The 20,915-nt window shown below is 43.3% G+C and overlaps 1 protein-coding gene and 1 long non-coding RNA gene across 6 annotated transcripts in view; one reads left to right on the top strand and one right to left on the bottom strand.

The window, feature by feature from the left end:
• TCF21 (transcription factor 21) lies at positions 1–3,037 on the bottom strand. Its single transcript, XM_004483631.5, has 2 exons — positions 2,184–3,037; positions 1–137 (listed from the first exon to the last, which is right to left on the bottom strand). The coding sequence occupies exons 1-2, from the start codon at positions 2,631–2,633 to the stop codon at positions 51–53; spliced, it is 537 nt and encodes a 178-aa protein (XP_004483688.1). The 5' UTR covers positions 2,634–3,037; the 3' UTR covers positions 1–50.
• The window catches only part of LOC131280462 (uncharacterized), a 30,347-nt gene continuing 9,513 nt past the window's right edge, over positions 82–20,915 (top strand). For 2 of the 5 annotated variants that reach the window (XR_009188063.2, XR_009188067.2), the window contains exons 1-6: positions 82–163; positions 4,335–4,619; positions 10,303–10,396; positions 13,736–13,921; positions 16,365–16,517; positions 17,936–18,037. This is a non-coding gene — a long non-coding RNA (uncharacterized lncRNA). Of the gene's footprint in view, positions 164–3,361; positions 4,006–4,334; positions 4,620–10,302; positions 10,397–13,735; positions 13,922–16,364; positions 16,518–17,935; positions 18,038–20,915 lie in introns of those variants that run through there. The other 3 variants (XR_009188066.2, XR_009188065.2, XR_009188064.2) reach the window with 3 other exon arrangements.

The following is a 20,915-nucleotide window of genomic DNA, read 5'->3' as shown; positions in this document are numbered from 1 at the left end:
GGGGCCGCTCCCCCCGGGAGCGCGCCTTTCCCAGGCTCGCACCTCCAAGGTCAGGACGCCGTGGTCCCACACAGGCGGCTCGCCGTCACGTCTTTCAGGTCACTCTCGGGCTTCCCGGCCACCATAAAGGGCCACGTCTGCGGGAGAGAAGAGGGTGGAGGAGGTGAGTGGCGCTGCGGGCGCGGGCGCGGGGCGGCGGCGGAGGGCGAGAACGCGGGTCTGGGCCGTGTGCTCCGGGTCCCCGCGCGCCTCGAGGCTGGGATCAAGCGAAAAAGCCGCGACGGCGCCCAGCCAGGGCCCTGGAGCGGGGATCCTGCGCACCCAGCGCGCCCCGAGGGCGCAGGCCCTGGGAAAACGCAGGGTCGCGTATGCGGCTCAGCCGGGGGCACACTGGGTGGGGAGTGGCCGCCGGGAGGTCACCGCGATCCTCGCGCCCGCGGGGCACCCGCAGCCCGCCGCCTCCGAGGCGTGGGCAGGTCCCCGCGCCCCTCGCGGTCCCCGCTCGGGCGCCACCGCCGCCCTGCCTGGCCTCCGCCACACTCCTCAGAGAATCGCTAGTCGGGGGGGGGGGGTTGCTAACGAACAACACGCACGCACAGCTGGTGAGAGCTCTCCTTCCCTCTGCCGAGGAAGCGGGGCTTTCTCGTGCCTTCTCCCTGCTGTTGGCTGAGAAAGCCGAAGTGGCTTATTCAAAGGTGAAAGCAGCAGCGATTGCAAGTGGTCTAGGCAACGCTTCCTGCTCGGTGCCAGATTTTAGCAATCGATACTCTCATCGGATTTTTTAAGAAGACGCTTTTGATTGGAGGGGGATACCGATTCTTTCCGTGAAAACTGTGTTTTGGTACCCTCCCCCAAGTTCCGAGACTGTGTGAGGAGACAATTCCAAGCACTCAGCAGTGCTGAATGATAAGGAAACTGGGAGGAGGCACGCCTCCCCTTCTTATCATACATCAACAGAGGTGCAGGGGAGGTGCTTGGAGCCTGGAAGCTTTAAACCTAACCCACAGGAGACAGGAATGAAAATATGATGTGGGGGCATTTGCAGGACTTGGAGCTGTCCTGGGTGGTACTGTAGGGACAGATGCCGGACATTGTGTGTCCTGCCATGGCCCACTGGGTGGACTGGGGGAGAGTGTAAACTACAATGTAAACCACTCTCCATGCGGTGCAGCAGTGCTCCAGAATGCATCCACCAAATGCAATGAGGGTGCCACCACGATGAAAGAGGTTGTTGATGTGGGAGGAGTGGGGTGAGGGGGGTAGGGGCATATGAGGACCTCTTATATTTTTTGAATGTAACTTTAAAAAAAATAGAGAAAAAATATATATAGTCCTCCAACTTCAGCAGGCACTTGAGACAAACGCGAGGCTCAAAGAGCCTTGCTTTTGTTGTAGGCTCGAGGCGTTGCTCTTGAAGAGAACATGCTCGCAAATCTTGGACGAGACTGGCCTGGGTATTCTTACACTACTGCGGGTGAAACGTTTCCGGCTATGCGGATATTTGCTGGAATATTTGGGATTTTTAAATGTGAATGCGCAGAAAATTTAAGCAGCCCGGAGACTTCCACGGGCGGGCGGGGAGGAGCGCGTTCCTGCCTAGTGGGCCTCAATCCTTAGGACAGAAACGCGTGGGGTGGAGCTGGCGAGAATTAGAGGCGAAATCGGCCGAAAGACGAGCGAAAAGGGCTACAGGGAAAGCGAGCACAGCACAGCAGCAGGAACCTGGACACGAGGACGTCCACCCGGCAGAAGCCGGAGAAACGCCACCTTCCTGCGCTCGCCGCCCCTCGGCAGGGTCCCCGTCCGCACGAGCCCCTCCATGACAGCCCGAGGGCTCAGGGCGAGCGCCGAGGGTCCTCCTCTTTGCCAGCTAAATACATTTGCAGCCCCCCACCCCCAGCCCCCAGTCGGGCTGCCACGTCAAGCTCCCGCCCAAATCCCTCGGCTCGCGTGGCCGGTGGGGAAGAGCGCGCGGGCCGCGCGGGGACCGCGGGTTCCCGGCCCCTGGAGGCGCCGGCCCGGGGGATGCCGCGGAGAGTGCGAACCCAGCACCCCCGACCCGTCGCCCCCACGCGCTCTCCCGCCGCGGGGAGGGCCAGGGCGCGGGCCGCGCGCGCTGGGTGGGGACGCAGGGGGGCGGGGGCCCGGCGACCCCCGCACGAGGCGCGAGGTCCCTGCCTTACCAGGTTGACCGGGTGGATGTAACCGTTCTCGTACTTGTCGTTGGCCAGGATCTGCCTCAAGTGGGCGATGTAGCTGGACGCCAGCCGCAGCGTGTCCAGCTTGGAGAGCTTGGTGTCCGGGGGCACCCAGGGCAGCGTGGTCTTGAGCCTGGAGAAGGCCTTGCTCAGCACCCGCATGCGGGCCCGCTCGCGCGCGTTGGCCGCGTTGCGCTGGACCTGCTTGCCCTCCTGGCTGACCCCGCCCGGGGGGCTCTTCTTGGTGGGCGCCTTCCTCCTCTTGCCCGGGCCGCCGCGGCCCTTGTGCGGGGACGCGTTCTCGCAGTTGGAGCCCTCCTCCGTGCTCTCGTTGGACGTCCCGAACTCCTTGCCCGAGTCCATCTTCAGGCCGTCGCAGTCCAGCATCTCCACCTCTTGCAGGTCCTCCACATCGCTGAGGGAGCCGGTGGACATGTTTGGGGGAGCGATGAGCGAGCGGGAGACCGAGCCCCCCCCCACCCCCGAGACCGCTGCGATCCCCGAGGCCGGAGGAGCCCCCCTCGCTTTGGGACTGGGGGTCTGGCCGGGCGGGTCCCCTGGCCCCTCTCCGAGCTGCGGGAAGGGGTTGTGCGGGCCGGAGGCCGCTCTCTTTCCCCACCCCCGAGTCCTGGCGGTCGGGGAGTGTGAGAGAGCGCTGAGGAATTTGGTGGACACCAGGAATTTATCTGGGGAATAGAGAGGCGGATCCTTGCAGGCCAGGGGAGGGGCCTGCCAGGCCCCGGCCGCACTCCTCGACCCCTCTCGCAAACCAGGGGGAAACTCTCTGGCTCACACCCTGCCCGTCCAGCTCGGAACGTGAATCAGCCCCACAGCCACGCACGCGGGGCACCTGGGTCCGGCGCCCGGCCTGGGAGGCGCCAGCCCCGCCCACAGCCCCTCACCCCTGCCCTTCCCCTCGGCGTTCCTTCCCTCTGGCAGGAGGGGTCACCGCTCCCAGTTGGTGAGAACTTCAGGAGAAAGACCAGATCCTTTTGCTTCTGCTGAGCCTTCCACTAGCAAACCTCACAAGTATCCCACCCCCGGCCCAAGAAAACACCAATCAAACCCAGCCGGGGACCAACCTGCCTCCCACCCCCACCCCATAATGCTTCACGGCCTTACCAAGGTACCTTCCCAGCTTCCCTGGAGTAAATGAAGAAAACCAGGGCCTCCTGGCATCTTGATGGGGAGGACAGAGAAAGTACAAAAAGATCCATGTGCACTTGGTCTCTTTAAGGATATCAATGAACACACAAACACACTTGACCGTTGAACACCCACTTGCAGTTTTATTTGGGGGGAGGAGGGACAGGGTTAGGGTACAGGAGTGTGTGGAAAATATTTTGTTTGTGGATAGTCTTAATAATTCCCCTGTTTATTTCTAGAAAAGCATGTCATATTGACTTAAGAGACTTGGGGGCTCCTGGACATCCCCTTGCCTGGGCCTTCTTGTCAGGCACACTCCACTCCCACCTTCTTTTGCGGACTTAGGAGCCAGGGGACTTAGATGTTGCCTATCTAAAGGACAAATCCTGCCCTCTTCTCCTTCCATCCTTTTTTTGCTCCCAGGCTTCTGCCTGGGAAACTGACACCAAGAAACACTGGGCAAGAGTATCCCTTTGGGAAAGGTACTTTGCCACCTCGAACCCCATCCCAAGCCAACTATCCTGCAGAGGGAGAAAATCTTCTGGGCAGTTAAGTCGAAAAGCAAAGGGGATGAAAACTCAAGGGAGTGAATGAAATCAAGGCGGCTAAGTGCGTGCGCCTCTCCTGCCAGGTCTTCTGCAGGCTTTCCTTCCTTTTGCAGGTAGGCACTGGAGGTGAGGGGCTGGAGCTAAACTTACCAGCAGCTTCTGAGCTTTTGGCTCAGAGTCTGTGCCCCTCTCCTACATTAAGATATCATATCTCTAATCCTGGGCTCAGCTGGGAATTCACTAACATCTAACGTTTTGTTTTGTTAGCGGGGTCTTGTTTGCTTTCCCTCTATGCTGTAAACTAAACAGATTGTCAGCAAATCAGTCTTTATTAATGAATTAGTGAGACACCCCCCCCATAATATCTTTGCGGAGGATCCAGAATTTGTTAATCACCAGTGTAGAGATTTATGAGCTCTCTTATTTTCTGTTGTTTGTGCAGGTGGAGATTTAAATGACCATATCCACCACCAAGATTTATTGCGGGAGTGATTGATGTTACGAACCGGGAAAAGGACTCTTCCCACAGCAGGGATGACAGAAATATCAAGTTGAAGTTGCCTTTGTCTTCACGCACACGTGACCCAGGGCAACAACGAAGGAAGTGTAATAATTTCATCTGGGATCCAGGACAGCGTTAAGAGAACACTCTGCAGGCCTGCTAAACATTTCCTCACTGATGCCCAAACTAGTTTCTTTTAGTTTGACCCCCCTTTTTTCAGTCTTGGTAAGACATGAAAGTTAGTTATTTTTAGACCAAAAGAGTTGTATGGAAATGGGCGTTAGCCAGCACTTTGTGAAAACATGTGTGTGTAGCTATTGGGATATTCTGCAAAAAAAAAAAAAAAAAAGTACAAATTATTTATTTGGGCTTTGAGATGGGATGATAATTATGGATCAGAACTATAGCCTTACCGCACATTAGACTATTTAGCTGTAAAGATTTTCCTTCTTGGAGCCACTTTTTGTTTGTTTGTTTGTTAGTTCTTGTTTGGTTTGGTTTGTCTAGTTCCCTTCCCCACCTTCCTTTGTAGGCTGTTCAGGTTGTTTGGGAAATGTTAACAATCAGTGTAACACATACCACTGGACAGATTTCTGCTGTCTGCATCTTTTTACAATGTCTGAAATTTAAAAATACTAATTTCTGGAAGGGAGCCATACAAGCTTCATACCACAAGCTGGTTTTTGTGCCTAGCAGTTATTTTTCTTTAGATAAGCAATAACTAAGCTACATGTCCCCTTAGCCTGCAATGATACATTTAGATCGGAAGGGGCAAGTTGATTGATCATGAACTTTGGGGATGGCTGCCAGTTTGGGAGGAAGATATACAGAAAGTCTGTGATTTGCGTAGCATGATGGGAAGTTTTGAAGAATGTAGATTAATATGAATAATACGTTTCCCCCTTGAGGTTTGTATCTGTCCTTGCTTAGGGACAAATGGGCGGGGAAGATCACTTGGATTCAACTGAGTAAATCAGCTAAGCAGTAACTTAAGCTGTGCCAAATTCTCCCAAAATATAAACTGTATTCTGTGAGAAGAGAAGCACTTTTGAGAAGCTGTATTAACCCTTTCAGTAACAAGAAGAATATATTGGACAGCACTGCTTTAAAGCATTAACTAAAAAACTAGTGGCTTGAAGGCATTAGGTAGTTTCCAAAAGTCTTTACCTTACTTTTAAGGAATTGCTTATGCCCCAGAGGCATCTGGACAATTTGTTGCATGCTTCTAAACAATTTGCTTTTGACAGAAAAGCTATTGTGAAGATTTCAATGCTAAGGAAAATTTATCTCCAAACCTTGTAAAATTAGGGTTAGGCATGGAATGTATCCTTGAACTTAAATCCTGGTTTATCAACTGATAAATTTTCAGGAAGTTCAAATTTGATTCAGTTGCACTTGGCAGGAATAATTCGTTTCCTTTCTTTTGAGATGGAAGACATAGCAAGTTTATTTTGAATGGACTTCATATGCCATCACATTCTCTTTCCCAGGGAAAAATATGTGCTTTTAACTTCAGACTTTAGTCCTCTTCTTGTACTCCCCATTCTTGTACTTCCAATTCTCTCTCCTTTTTAGCTTTTCTTCTAATAAACACTTCCAAATATATTGTTCTCTTCATTTGATGGTGACCACAACCACTTCAACAATTTGCTGTTGTTCTGTGCAAGGCAATGCCCCAATTCCACATAATTGCCATACCATCTTTTGTTTGCTGCTGATTGATTGCTTTCCATCCTCTACTGGTGATTTCATCGAAATCTGATTTTATTTTATTAAATTCTTGTAAAGTGAGCATTCTCTCCTCTTTCATGTTATACATCATAGCAGCCCTGGCTTGTCTTGCTTTGGCAGCTACAGTGTTCATTGCATTAGTGAGATTTGTGACTATCTAAAGAGGTTAATAATAGTGAGCCTGAGTAGTGCCTTTATATGCTGGCCCCAGTCCAGGGTATCAATCCATTCAGTAATCAGAAATTCTCTTGGTATTCACCACACCTTAACCTCCATATTTTCAGTTTAATATGACTTGTCATGTCACGACCTTAAGATTTAAAGCTGGCAAATACCAACAAAAAGTGTCGTTAAGCAGGGCCCATCATAGTTCTTTACATTCAAAGGTTACTCCTGCATTCCATGTGCCCCCAACAGAACTTGAGAGCAGCCACGCCTACCCAGGAAGGTCAGCCTCACCTTAGGAGCTGAAGGAAACTGAGGCGAGGCAGTGAGAAGAAAAAACCTCATAGCTCCAGCTCAGCGCTGTAAGTTTTCAATACTAGAATAATTTTATTAGACACTCTCAATGTTAGGAAAGAGTGGGGGCAAACCCTGAACCACTTTTAAGTATCATGCAGCATGTGTGCCTTGCCACTATTGTCTTTTCTATAGGGAAATAGCTGTTTATTTCTTACTAAAGAAAGAATTACATCATGAAATGAAAATCTTAATAGAAAATGTGTGCTGGAGGTACCCCTCCATAACACAAAGTTATAGAAAAATTCTCTTGAGTGATGACTTCGCTGTATCTTAAAATAGATCCTGAAAGCCAAACCTCACACTATTTCCTGAAAAGACTAAACCTTGTGACTTACCTGAAGGTCACCTTGAAAGCACGTGCATGTTAAATCTGGCTTATGGATGGGCATAAAGCTGATGCTGGCCAACTTGCTATCTGCCTCATTCTGGAGAGGATGGCACCAGAATCACAGCCTCCTCCTGGTGACTGTCTCTTGTGGCGGTGCTTTAACTTTGAGGGGAGGGGTGTCATGGAGTTTAGGTCCTGGGACCAGCATGAAAACACCAAGAACATGAATCCAAACTTGGCGCCTGACCTCAGGAACAAGAAGTGCTTCTAGGTGGTACTGCCTTTTAAAACAGAGCCACATGCGTTAGACTGTCAGTGTTGGAAGAGTGGGGAGTCAAGAGGACTGAAGGGTCAAGATCTCTGTAGGTCACACACCTCGTCTGTGACGGCATGGCCACTTGAACCTGAACCCTGATTTGCCTTGTCATACTCTTCCTACAAATCCACTTTGCCTTGAACCATTTTCTTCAAATAATAATAAGCGTAAGAAAGCTTACATTCTGCTGTTCCCTATTTATTAGCAAGAACCTGTAATTATACAAAATGAGATTGACTTGAGCCTTCCTGGGATATAACACTTAGAACCCTGTCTAAGGGGTTCGAATAATGTAAATACCAGAAGTACCATGTTAAATAAAATCTCTTTCCTACCTCGGATGCTTCATGGCCACCCCAGAACCATTTGTTCAATAAGCCATGCCTGAATCTGCCCTCTTTTCTCCATCTCTTCTGGCAGACTCTGGTTCATGCTACCAAAGCCTTTTACCCAGATGAGCCCAATGGTCTCCTAAAGTGCTGTTTTGTTCCCATTCTTGCCCTCCTAAAATCCATTCCCAATAGGGTGGTCAAAGTCATGCCCCTGCCTCAAACCCTTCCAAGCTGCGCATTGTGTTCAAGGTCTGATCCAAATCCCTTTCCATGCTTGCGCGGTTCTGTACTCTGCTGCCACGCTTTGGACACACTGCCCAGTCTGTGCCCTCAAAGCCTCTGGTGGAGTGCTGCCCTCAAACTCTTGTCTTCTCTTTGCTCCCCATTTGGAACAAATGGGTTCTCTGCATGGCTCCATGCTCTTCAGGACCTTCATCTGCCCTGTCAGAACTCCCCTGGCCATCCTACTGAGGCCATTTCCTGACTTTCTGTTACTTCAACCTCCTTGATTTATTAATAATAAAGAACAGTAGCTAACATTTACTAGGTCCTTACCACACACCAGACCCTGTTGAGAGCACTTTGCGGCTTATCTCATTTAGTCCAAATAATAACTGTATGAAAATGAAGTAGAATCGTACAGATGAGGAAACCAAGGTAGGAACTTTTCAGTTGAGAAAACAGAGCCACCGAGAGATAAGAAACTTATTAAACTTACAAAGTTGGTGTCAACATAGTGCCTTCAAGCATGTTGCTATTATTTCTTTTGGTCTGGGGTTGACTGGGCTCAGCTGCGTGGTTCTTGCTTGGGGGTATCACGTTGCTGTAATCAGAAGGCCAATGAGGGATGACTAGGCTGGACATTAAAGATAATGGATTCAGACGCCCAGCCCCTCAGCTGGGGTAACTGAAACAGCGAGGAGCTTCTTAGGTATTCTCTCTCTCTCTCCACATGGCTTGGCTTCTTCACCTCGTACTCTCAGCTGGCTGAAGTTCTTATCTGGTAACTAGTGGCTTCCTTCAGAGTGAACATTCCAAGAGACTGAGGTAGAAGCTGCAAGGTTTCTTATGACCTAGCTTTGGGAGTCACACAGCATCATTTTCACCTCATTTATTGCTCAAACGTGAGTCATGGTCCAGATTCATGGGTTGGGTCCTATATGAGAGCATGAATAGCAGAAGGTAAGGTACAGTTCATTGGGGGACCTTGGGGACGAATTCCACAACCAATACAGGGCAGAGTCTACATTTAAATAGAAGCACTCTGACTCTACAACCCTCACTTGAAACCATTAATGTGTTCTGAAATTATTTCATTTTATTTTGTTTGCTTTGGTATTGCCACTCCTCAACTATCGCGAAGACTTTATGAAGGCAGGAACTTAATGTCTTTTGCTCAGTTGTGTGCTGAGACCCTAGAGCAGGGCTGATACACAATTTGCACTTACTAAATATTTGTTGAATGAATGAATGGGTGCTTTATACTATAGCATATGGAAGGTTTACTATAAATGGGAAAGCATTAATTAGAGTACTAAAAAAAAAAAAAAGAAAAACCCCAAATACGGTAGCTCAAACAAGCTACAAATTTACTTCTCTTAAATCAGTGCAGAAATGGGCAGGTTGGGGGTCACTGTAGCTCAGTGGTTGAGTGCCTGCTTCTCATGTATGAGGTCATGGGTTCAATCCCTGGTACCTCCAAATAAAAAGAAAAATAAAATAATAAATTAATAAAATAAAATAACAAAATTACGGAAATAGGCAGGCGGTCCAGGATGGGCAGGTGACTCAGCTCCACAAGGGCACTGAGAGATTCTGGTTCCATCTCTGTGGTTACTCTGCCGTCTTTGGGGGCTGCCCTCCCACACCTGAGGGAAGTCAACGTTCCCTCTCCAGTCCTAAGGGACTGGGAAAGAGAGGGTAGAGGGCAAGCAGGGTTCTTACAATAATGGGGATCTGGGGGTTGTGCATACCACTGCTGCTCCCATCTCATTGACGCAATTGGCTGAAAGGGAAGCTTGGAGATTTTCTATTTACTCTACTAAAACTTGGGGTTGGGGGAGCCTATTAGCAAAACCAAGAGGATCCAGTTCAAAGTCTCTGTCACCTGTACTTACAGCAGAAAAGATCAAGTTAACCAAACATAAAGAGCTAAATATTTTGTTTGACCCTGATAGAAAATTAACTTTGCATATAAATCGACTTCATCAACAATTTGCAGACCGTAAGTTTTCTGCAAAGTTTCTGATTAGCCCAATTCTAGTTCCAGTGGGCTTCGGGTTTTTTTTGGAGTCCAGAATTGGTTGAAAACTTCCCTCTGGCTACACGTCGGAGAGCGCTCCTCAGTGTGAGTCATTCCACTCATGTGGTCACTAGCATACCCTCAGGGAAGCAGCTTTAGAAGGTTAACACTTTCCAGGAAAGACCAGGAAAACCGTGCAGGTTGTTACATCTATTTGCTAACAACCGTTGGCACTTACTAAAGTCCTCCAAGGTGCTTGTTTACTTTCTGCCACTCTGCTCCTGCTGCAGGTATGTTTACAGGAGTTCAGAGTGGGTGGAAAGTTGTTGGCTTTTTAAATTTTAAGTTTTCTGGCATATGTTCAAGGTTTTGTAGTTGTTTACCATTTGAAATTATAACTGGAAAGAAATATTTTTTCTGATCTATTATTTTTCCAGGATTAGAAGAAGATATGGCCATGAAAAAAATAATGAAAACCACCACCAAAAAAACAAAAACAAAACAAATGAGAAGTTTTGGCAATTGATGGTGGTAAGTAACATCACTGAAACACCTATTTGTTAACTATAGGGGAAAATTTTAGGTTCTGTATATGTTGTTAGAATAAAAATTAAAAAAACAAAACACATAGGACTGTACATACAATGAACTCTATTGTAAATGATAGGCTATAATTAATAGTACATTTATAAAAATGCTCCTTTATGAATTATAGCAAATACTCCACACTAATGCAAGATGTTAACAATAGGGTGATATATGGGAGCTCTATTTTATGCATGATTTTTCTATAAATATACAACTTCCCTAATAAACAACTCCCTGCCCCCAAATTAAAAAGACTTCTTTGTACTGGGTGATGAATGTTTCTTATGTAAACTTAGATTGCAGCCATAAATTTTATCAACTTTATCATGAATATGTTTTGCTGGTTTATTCCTTTAAAATCTTCTTAGACGTTCTCCCCTTAACTCTCTGAAGTGATGCCAGGTGAGCTTTATTTTATGTTTTTAGCTAAAAAGAAGCCCTGGAATATAGACTGCGGGCTTTACATCAGTGTTAAAGTTCTTGAACTTGAACTGCACTTAGGCAAATACATAAGTGAACATCCTTTTTCTTAGGAAATGTACATGGAAGTATTATGTGTTCACGGAGCATGATGTGTACTACCTGCTCTCAAATTGTTCATAAGATAGCTAGATGATAGCTAGCTAGGGAATGATGTGGCAAATGTGACAAAATGTTTAAATTGGTGGGGGAGAGGGTTATGTTGGAGTTTTCTGTATGGGCTTTGTATTATTTTTGCAAGTGTCCTGTAACTTTGAAGTTATTTCAAAATAGATGCTTAAAGAAAAAAAAAGAAGATATGACTAAGACCCCTTTGTTACTTGGAAGTTGCTGTGGGTTTTATACTAATGACAATATTAAAAATCAGGTTTTGGTTGTCTTGGTTTTCTTTTCCGGGGACTCATCAGGATTGAAAGCTTTACGTCCAGATTCATGGTCTATGACACAGAGGGTCATCTGATTCTCATTCCTAAAATTTGCAAAGGACAGTCCTCCCGGAGAGAGGAGGACCATTCTTTAGTGAGAAACTCTAAATCAATTCCAAAGAACCATTAGCAGAAGAATTTAGGGATTCTTGTTCCAGTGCATTTGAGTATATAGCACATAGCTCCCACGCAGTAATAGACATGGGTTAGATCAATTCAGTAATAAAATTTGCCACACTTTTTTGGGGATGACTCCATAGACAAGACAAACCATTGATTGACTGCTCCAGGGTCGTTCCAACTGGCCACTCTGATATACTCTAGATAAAACCAGTATTATTTTAAGCTAGAATGTTAACAGACACTAAAATTCTTCCTCTCACACCAAAAAGTTCCTTTTAACCCACCGCAAAGCCGACCACGATGAAACGATCTGCCTGGTAAAGGTAGAGTGTAACAGTTCTGAAATGAATTTGGATAGAAGAATAAATTAATTGTTGCTGGAAAATGTAGTGCTCACATACTGTGAAATTATAAAACCTGAAAACACTTAAGGGGATTATGATGTTTTTGTTGTTGTTCCTTTTGTTTCTTTCTCTTAAGCTGTTGTAGTATAATAGAACATGGTCCATATACACTGTGAGCCAGGAGACCTGATCCAAGTTCTGCTTACACTACACACTAATTCTGTGAATTTGGACAAGCCCCTTAACTTCACTGGCCTTAGTGTCCTCTTCTTTAACACGGTGAAGGCAAGGATGGAGCCCATAATGTTTTTGGTGGGTTAATCAGGAGATGTTGTATTGTATTCGTCAGCCAAAGGGATGCTGATGCAAAATATCAGAAATTGGTTGGTTTTTATGAAGGGTATTTATTTGGGGTAGGAGCTTACAGATACCAGGCCCTAAAGCATAAGTTACTTCCCTCACCAAAGTCTATTTCGAGCAAGATGGCTGCTGACGGCTGCAAGGGTTCAGGCTTCCTGGGTTCCTCTCTTCTCAGGTCTTGCTTCTCTCCTGCTCAGGGTCCCTCCCTTCCCAGTTCTTGCTTCTTTCCGGGCTCAGGTCCTCTGTTTTCTCCACAAGGTCAGCTGTAGACTATGAGGCTCTCTAGGCTTTGCCTCTCTCCACAAGGTCAGGTGTAGACTATCAGGCAAATGGCTTTGTTTCCCTGAGGTTTCTGCTGTGTCTAAGGAGACTTCTCTATTCCTCTGTGTTCTTCTGGCTCCAGGTTAAGGCTTCGGCATCAAACCCCAACATCAAAACTCAACATCAAAAACCCTTGCATCAAAAGCTCCAACTCTGTTCTTTGCCATGCCTTTTATCTGTGAGTCTCCACCCAACAAGGGGTGGGGACTTAAAGCCCTAATGACATGGCCCAATCAAATCCCTAAACGATCAATCGCGCCCAGGTGCAGACCCGATTACAAACATAATCCAATATCTATCTTTGGAATTCATAGCTATATCAAACTGCTATATGCATGTAAAATGATTTAAATCAGTGCTTGACATAAACACTTGAGGTCGGCGCTCAACTGCTTGAGCCACATCTGCTCTCAGTCCTTGTCTTTTGTATCCTCGAATGATTAACAAATTTAGGGATATCAAGCCTAAAATTCTAGTTTTGCTTTGTGATTTACCCTACATATGAAGTTGGGTCTACATTGAGTAAGAGTATCAAAATGGGTAAAAGAAGATACTTAGTCATTTGTTTGGGACATGAAAAAATTTAGACTTATACTGGATCTTTATATGTAGAAAATGTAACCAAACTTTGCTTCTGGAGATGGGGGGCAAAAAACTCAACCAACAAAGCAATGAATCAAATACATACACACGAAAAATGACACTGTTGAATAAAGACTGTGAACTTTTAGAAAAGAAGGGTAAAAAATCATGTCATGCTAATAATATATTTATATGATTTTCCAATAAAGGGGGACAGCTAATAGGATAATGATGCCTCTATTTTAGTGTTACTCAAATATATGAACTTTCATTTAAATTTTCATATATGTTCATATTCATATACATATATCCTATAAATTTCAAGTATTACAAAAATCATCTAAGAACTCAACCAATTATGGCATAGATTGTTTATCATTTTGCCTTTAAGAAGAAATTTAAGAAATTATAGTCAACTGTTATGTCAAGAAAAACATGAAAGGCTTAAGTGTTTATCTTTGATTTTTCTATTTCCATCAATTGACTCTACTTGATCTTAGTTATTTTGCACTCTCAGTTCCCTCTTTACTTGCCTTTTCTTAAAAAGTATTCAATGCAAATATCTTATGCTGGATAATATTAAAGTAAATTTGATGTCTCTCTCAATCTTTTATGGACGTTAATCCATTGGATAAAAAACCTCACAGGCTTTTGGAAGCAGATGTGGCTCAAGCAGTTGGGCACCCGCCTACCACATGGGAGGTCCTGGGTTCAGTTTCTGGGTGCCTCCTAAAGAAGACCAGCAATACAGCGAGCTGGCACAGCAAGATGATGCAATGAAGAGACACAGCGAGGAAACACATGATGAGAGATACAAGCAAGGAGGAGCAAAGGTGACTCAAGTAACTGGGTGCATCCCTCCCACATGGAAGGTCCCGGGTTCAGTTCCTATTGCCTCCTAAAAAGAAGACAAGCACACAAAGAGCAGACAGTGAGAGCAAACAGTGAGAGGTGGGGGAGAAATAAATAAATAAAATAAATCTTAAAAAAAACCAAACTCCTCAATTAAGAGGTGGCGTGGGCATCACCATCCCAGAGTCCTCAGGATTGGGGAATAAAATATGGACTAGAGTGGGCTTACTGATATTCTACTACAGAATTATTGTGATTCTAGCAATGGAAGAAAGTATATCATTGATGTAGAGACAGTGGCCACTGGAGTTGCACTGGCAGGGAAAAGGAAAAACAGGTATAATATGGGGGCATTTTTGGGACTTGGAATTGTCCTGAATGACATCGCAGGGACAGGTGGAGGACATTATATATCCTGCCATAATCCACTGAATGGACTGGGAGAGAGTGTAAATTACAATGTAAATGATAATCCATGCTGTGTGGAAATGCTCCAAAATGTGTTCATCAATTGCAGTGTACCACACTAATGAAAGAAGTTGTTGATGTGGGAAAAGTGGTGTGGGGAGTGGGGCATATGGGAAAACCCCTATATATTTTTATTTATTTATTTATTAAAAAGATTTATTTATTTATTTAATCCCCCCCTCCCCCGGTTGTCTGTTCTCTGCGTCTTGTTTCTTTGTCCGCTTCTGTTGTTGTCAGCAGAAAGGGAAGTGTGGGCGGCGCCATTCCTGGGCAGGCTGCTCTTTCTTTCACCCTAGGTGGCTCTCCTTATGGGGTGCACTCCTTGCGCGTGGGGCTCCCCTACGCGGGGACACCCCTGCGTGGCAGGGCACTCCTTGCACGCATCAGCACTGCGCATGGGCCAGCTGCACACGGGTCAAGGAGGCTCTCGGTTTGAACCGCGGACCTCCCATGTGGTAGACGGACGCCCTAACCACTGGGCCAAGTCCGTTTCCCCCCCTATATATTTTTAATGTGACATTTGGTGTGCTCTATATATCTTTTAAAAATAAATAAATAATATATTTTATAAAAGTCTCATAGGCTTCTGAAATAATAGAGAGAGAGCCTTTGAAATGATATAAATCCTGCCAGTTAGGTAGCATTTTTTATTTTTTCCTTATTATGATGATGTCTCACTTCTGATTAACATGGTATTTTTACTTTGAGCTGTTCCGATTTGTGCTATTATTTCCATGCATACACTTAAAGACCAGCGTTTGTTTTTTTTTTCAGATTTTAAAAAATGCTCTTTAATTTAACTTGAAGAACTTATTCTGGGCACAAGTAAGCTTCCGTGCTGCTTGGCTGTTTAGTGGAAAGCTGAAACCACTTCCACCCTACTCCTTCCCAACCTGCCCGTACAACCATTTCGCCTCTCAATGGGAGACTCTGAATTTCTCTTCTTTGTCAAACCTTTTCAGTACAAAAAATTTTCTTCTAGATGTTGAAAGATGTAAATTAAAAAGAATGAATATCTGTCCTTTGTAAAGATTCCTTTTCTTAAATTTGAAAAGAAGGAAATCAAATAATTACAACATAGTTACAATTAGAAGACTGTGTTTGAATTAAGGACTCCATCGTTTACAAAGATTGCAAAGCTTCATTTATGGGTCTTTTGAAAATAAAAGAATAGATATTTATTATGGGTTTCCCTTTAATTATGATATTTGTGATAATAAATTTGTGATTTAAAATTATTGTTTAATACCATGCTATTGATCAGATTCTAGTCTCGGTGGCCCTTGGGACGAAGAGGTATCGTCCAACAGAGGTCTTTTATTGGTGCTGCATGTTTTTAATAGTTATGGAATGCCTTAAGTAGTCTCGATTTAACATAGGACCATCCCACAATAAGCTGTCTGGCTTCCATAAATTTACATTTCAATGCTTTGCACTCTTGGACTCTGGTGGGTTGAAAATAGGAGAGAGGTAGCAAGCAAAACTTCCACAGTTCTCTTATTATTATGGGGCTTGGTGGGAGATAAGAGATCTGACTTATTGATATATCTTGGTCAGTTCCTTATACTAATACAGAAATCCACTGACTCTGGGAGAGGTGTTAAATAAGATCTTCCTCAGAGATTCTCTAGGTGAGCTGTAATCTACCATTTAGTAAACATTTAGCAGTGAGGTTTGATTGAGATGTATTCTTTTTAAAATAAAACATAGATGTATATTCTAAAAACATCTCACATTGTATTAGACTTCCACCTTTGATATTAGAAGTATTACTGATATACCATGTGAAATTAGTTAAAATAGTATCTCAAAGTCTCTGCAGAATTATTTGTTTTTCTTTTTGTCTTTTACCAATAAAAAAACTGATATAGGACTAAAATATTTTTTTCACATCCTAGAGTACACATGAATTTTTAAATCAATTGACTGATGTCTATTTTTTTTTCAAATATTCAGAATGTCATAGAATCTCAGACCTGTTGAGGAACCAAATATCTGGAACAAGAATTCTCTTTTTCATAACATGAAAGAAAGATGTACTGCAAACTAAACTGGTGTCTAAGATGACAGCACAATCTGACATTTTATAATTTTCTTACAGGGAAAATGGTGAGATTATTAATGTCTGCTTTGATTGCTTGTTTATGTAGCCTTAAACTCTGTCCTAACACACTTCACTTACACAATTTCTGTATGTGCAAACCCATGAAAGGAATTTTAATCATTAGGAAAATACATGCCAACTTTTTTTCTTCCTGAAATACAAAGATAATGGAGACAAAACTGGTATTTTGGGACAGAGATTAAATGATGTAAATAATTGCTATTCTTCTCTGCTTTACAGACATCATTATAAGTTTTAAAAAACATTTTTGAATATTTTAGTTTTAGGTCTGGACCATATTTTTCAATGGAAATAATGTCCAAATGAGTGGGATGAATTTGAGCAAACTGTCTTTTTATTCTGGCTTTCTAAAGTAGGTTCATTTCAAAGATATGTTTGGTTCATGATGTTCTACTTCAATTAACAGCTACCACCACACAGACCAAACTCACCTGAGAGTTGTAAACTTGGGTCCTGGAAACAAAACTCTGAAATGAACGCTTCTGAAAAAAAGGAAAGATGGTTTAATAAAGAGTGGACAAAGGCATAAGTTATCACGAGGACTGTGTGTAACTCTATAGTATAAGTAGCTATTGACCTGCTTCGCTGAGTTACTGAAACCTCTCCGGAGCTCCAGGAAGGAAAACAAAGTGTTATAGAAGTTTCCTGTAATCCTTCCGCATTGAGACATAGGATCCCTTGGGAAATCTGCTGCTGCTTTAGGATTTCTGACTTCTGTGTGTTGCGGTGGTTATCTTTCCAAGGCTTGCCTTATTCTAGGCTGCTTGCAAGAAACTCAACTCTTTCTTACTCAGATGCCACTTCGTGAGCTGCTTTCCTCAAGTTGTCCTATCTGTCCCACTCTAGGTTTATACTAAAGCGGGGCATATATGTGGTCCATGTACATATTGAAATTTATCAGACTGGGGCTGTTTGCCCAAAGGCCCAAATAATCTATAATTTGCACTAAGTAAAAACAAAAAAATGAGCCAGACTGTATGTCTTCTCTTTAGTCATTCCTTCGGATTTAGTATTTTAGAGACATTTTGGGAGCATTTCAATTTTTTAGCAGCTTCATTACAAGTTCACCCCTATAAGATGATTTTAGAAATGTACAGGACTGTGTAGCCATCACCATAATCCAAGTTTAGAGATCTTCATCATCTAAGGGGTCCCTTCTTGCCCATTTGCAGTTACCCCCACTTTTACCCCCACCCCCAGGCAACCACTGGTTTTCTTTCTGTGTTGAAAGATTTGCCTTTTCCAGGCATGTTATATACATGGACTCATGCAGTATGTGGTATTTTGCATCAGCCTCTTTCACATAGCATCATGCTTTTGAGGTTCATCCATAAATTGTAGCATGTGTTAGTATTTCATTCCTTCTAATTGCTGAATGGTATTCCTGCATCTCAATTTTTAGCCTGGTGTTTTGGCGTAGCGTGGACGCACAGACCCATCTAAAGGACGTCACTTTGACTTAAGAATTAACAACCACATGTTAAGAGTTTGAAAAAGAAACAAGGTACGTATTATCCTGTGCCTTGGATAAACCACAATACAGTGTGATGACTACTTCTTCCTAGTTTCTCTGATGCTCAGGTTTCTTGGGAAGAGAGCACTGTACTTTATCCTGGGGAGATGGTGAGAAATAGACTCACTAGCTTTTTCTTTCAGCTTGGTAACTCCTTAGAGAAAAACTATGTTGCTACCATGTTTCAAAATAGGGACACTGGCTAGGATTTATTCTTTTCTTAGTTCCCCAGGTTAACTGGGTGTGAAGAAAGAGAAAAAGAATTGGAATAGCAATCCAAGAGAGAAAACAAAGGTTTAATTCTATTCAGCAGAGAAAATACATGCACTACAACTGTACTCAACATCAGTGATTAATCAAAGGATCAAAGGAATACAACGCTGAATGAAAACTCATGCCCTAGAAGGATACATATAGTATGATTTCTTAAGAGATACGTATATAAATGATGAAACTGTATAGGAAAATAAGGGGATGTTGAATGAAAAATTCAGAATAGTGATTTTATTTAGGGGTGATAGGGATTGAGATTGGAGGGACACAAAGGTAATTCATTGATGTTGGATGGCAGGTTCTAGGTGTTCATTTCATAAATGTTTCATACTTTACATATATTCTGCATGCATTTCCTCTGAGTGGATCATATATTATAAACTGAAGTCATCGTAAAGCCATGAAACAAACTCAACACAACCACATAGTTTAATTAATTCATAAATTTATTATGTCTTCTCTAAAATATGGAAAAAGATTTGAGCACAGTGAATACTGCAAGTATTAGTATTCCGAAGGGAAGCTATCATCTGCTCAGCATGCCAGGCAGCATAACCTGTTGAAAGTGATAATGTTGGCGACTGGCTTGACTGAGTATGTTGGTGTTCACTGCTTTAGCCTTTGGAAGGATTATTCAGTAGTTTTCGCATTCACCTTGTTTTTTTCCTTTCTTTTGGATTATCTGTGAAGTTCATTTTAGGCATTCTTTCTTATGTTATTTATATATACCCCCAGATAAAAAGAGACCTTTTGGATGGATTCAAACTATTTCTGAGGTGACAGTAAACACATCCTGATTTAAGCCAACAAGGGGAACTTACTGACTCTTACAGGTGGAAGGTCCAAGGCCATAGGTGATTCTGTACAGTGAGGTACAGCGCTTAAATGAATCCTCAGAAGGTAGCCCAGGCTTTCTTCTGCCTTCTGCTGGGCTGACCTCTGTATCGGCTCCAGCTGGAAGCACTACCTGAAGGTCCAGGCGCATCTCCCCTCGTATGTTACTTCAGTGGACAGAGGAAACGTTGTTACCCCACAACTCCAGCCAAAAGCCACATGGTGACTCAGAGGCTCGGACAGGGTCACCTGATGCCACAAGGACTTAATCCACAAATAGTCTATGGGTTACCCGCTCTGCTAGTCTTTTCCCCCGGCACAAGTAAAAATCTTAAAATGTATCTGTGATCCTCCACTTTCATCCATTCTCACCGTTGTAATTAGAGTTCTTTCCTCACTGGTATACTGAACTTAATCTTTCGAAGTCACTAACAATTTTCTAAGGAAAAGTAATAATGGCCTTTTTCTTAGTTTTCATCCTTCTTGGCTTCTTTGTGCACCATCGGTTGCCATCTTATTATCGGTTCATTGTAAAAATTATATATAGTTTATTACCATTTTGTCCAAGTAGTCCATCAGTATATTCTTAGGGTAAAAGGTTCAAATAAAGCAGAAGTACCTTGATCAAGTATGGAAGTCCCATTTCACCTTTGTCTCCATGCCCTTTCTCGTCCCCAATGCACAGTCAACTTTCAAATCCACCAAAGAGTTATATTATATGAATATACATATAGCCTCCTGAATATTTGAGTCATACTACATGTATTATTATGATTTACTTTTAAATTTAATAATACGGCTTGAAATTCTTTCCATTGTATTAGGCATAGATCTACCTCATTCCAGTGGTTGTATAATATTCCACAGTATTATATACTATAATATTTTAACCACTCCTTGATTGATGGACATATAAGTTGTTACTATTTTTTTAGTTATTTCAAATAATGCTCATCACTTCCTCTACAAAAAAAAATTCGCTTGAATTCTGTGGCACTACACACGTTTGGTTGTCTTCACAATATCATTGATCACTTGTTTTATTTTCACTGTATTGTCTTTTTCCACAACACCCCTAAATGTGGACCTTTCCCAAGCCTCTGTTATTGCTTTTCTCATTTCCTCCCTTTACTTTAATTTATCGCATCCTTTTGGGCCTTGAATGGACACGTCTATGCCCGTGGTTCTCAAATTAGTTCTTTACTCTGGATGTAATTCTTAAAAGGCTGGCAATGACTCTTCATAAGCCTTCTGGTTATTTTCATAAGAATATGTTTCAGAGACAGCAGGTCCAAATCTGAGCTCTTTATTTACTCTCCAAACTAACCCTTCTTTATCAAAACTGTAAGCCTCCGTTATTGACAGGAAGGAAAAATTGGGGTTACAGTGAACCAGATTTTTCAGAGGTTTCCAGTTTGATCAAACTAGTGCTGGCCCACGTTATATAAGAGGTTGAATATAAGGTTATATAATGATGACAAAACCAAACTTTATCAGAATCTATAAAACAAGTTTCACATAAAGAAAATAACTAAGATATTTGTGAGATATCAAAAATTATCTGATTTGCCAGAGCTCTTATTATTTGAGAAGTTAGGGTGGGCAAAATCCAACCATAAAAATTAGATCATCTTTGCTTAGGGCTCAAGCCATCTTGCATCTTTGTTAAAAACCAAAGTATTTCTGTTCAAGTTGGTAAATTCTATACAGGTTGGTAAATACCCCAGCCTTGCCATTTGTCTCCTTAACCCTTCCTTTCCCT

Source organism: Dasypus novemcinctus, chromosome 11 (assembly GCF_030445035.2).
Source record: "Dasypus novemcinctus isolate mDasNov1 chromosome 11, mDasNov1.1.hap2, whole genome shotgun sequence".
NCBI classification, from domain to species: domain Eukaryota; kingdom Metazoa; phylum Chordata; class Mammalia; order Cingulata; family Dasypodidae; genus Dasypus; species Dasypus novemcinctus.
The sequence above is the reverse complement of the archived record's forward strand: the minus strand, read 5'-3'. Positions and strand labels throughout refer to the sequence as shown.

Coding starts and splice junctions, on each gene's coding strand:
- TCF21 (XM_004483631.5), bottom strand. CDS start 2,633: ATGTCCACCGGCTCCCTCAGCGATGTGGAGGACCTGCAAGAGGTGGAG. Junction 138..2,183: donor ACATCCACCCGGTCAACCTG/GTAAGGCAGGGA, acceptor TCTCTCCCGCAG/ACGTGGCCCTTTATGGTGGC.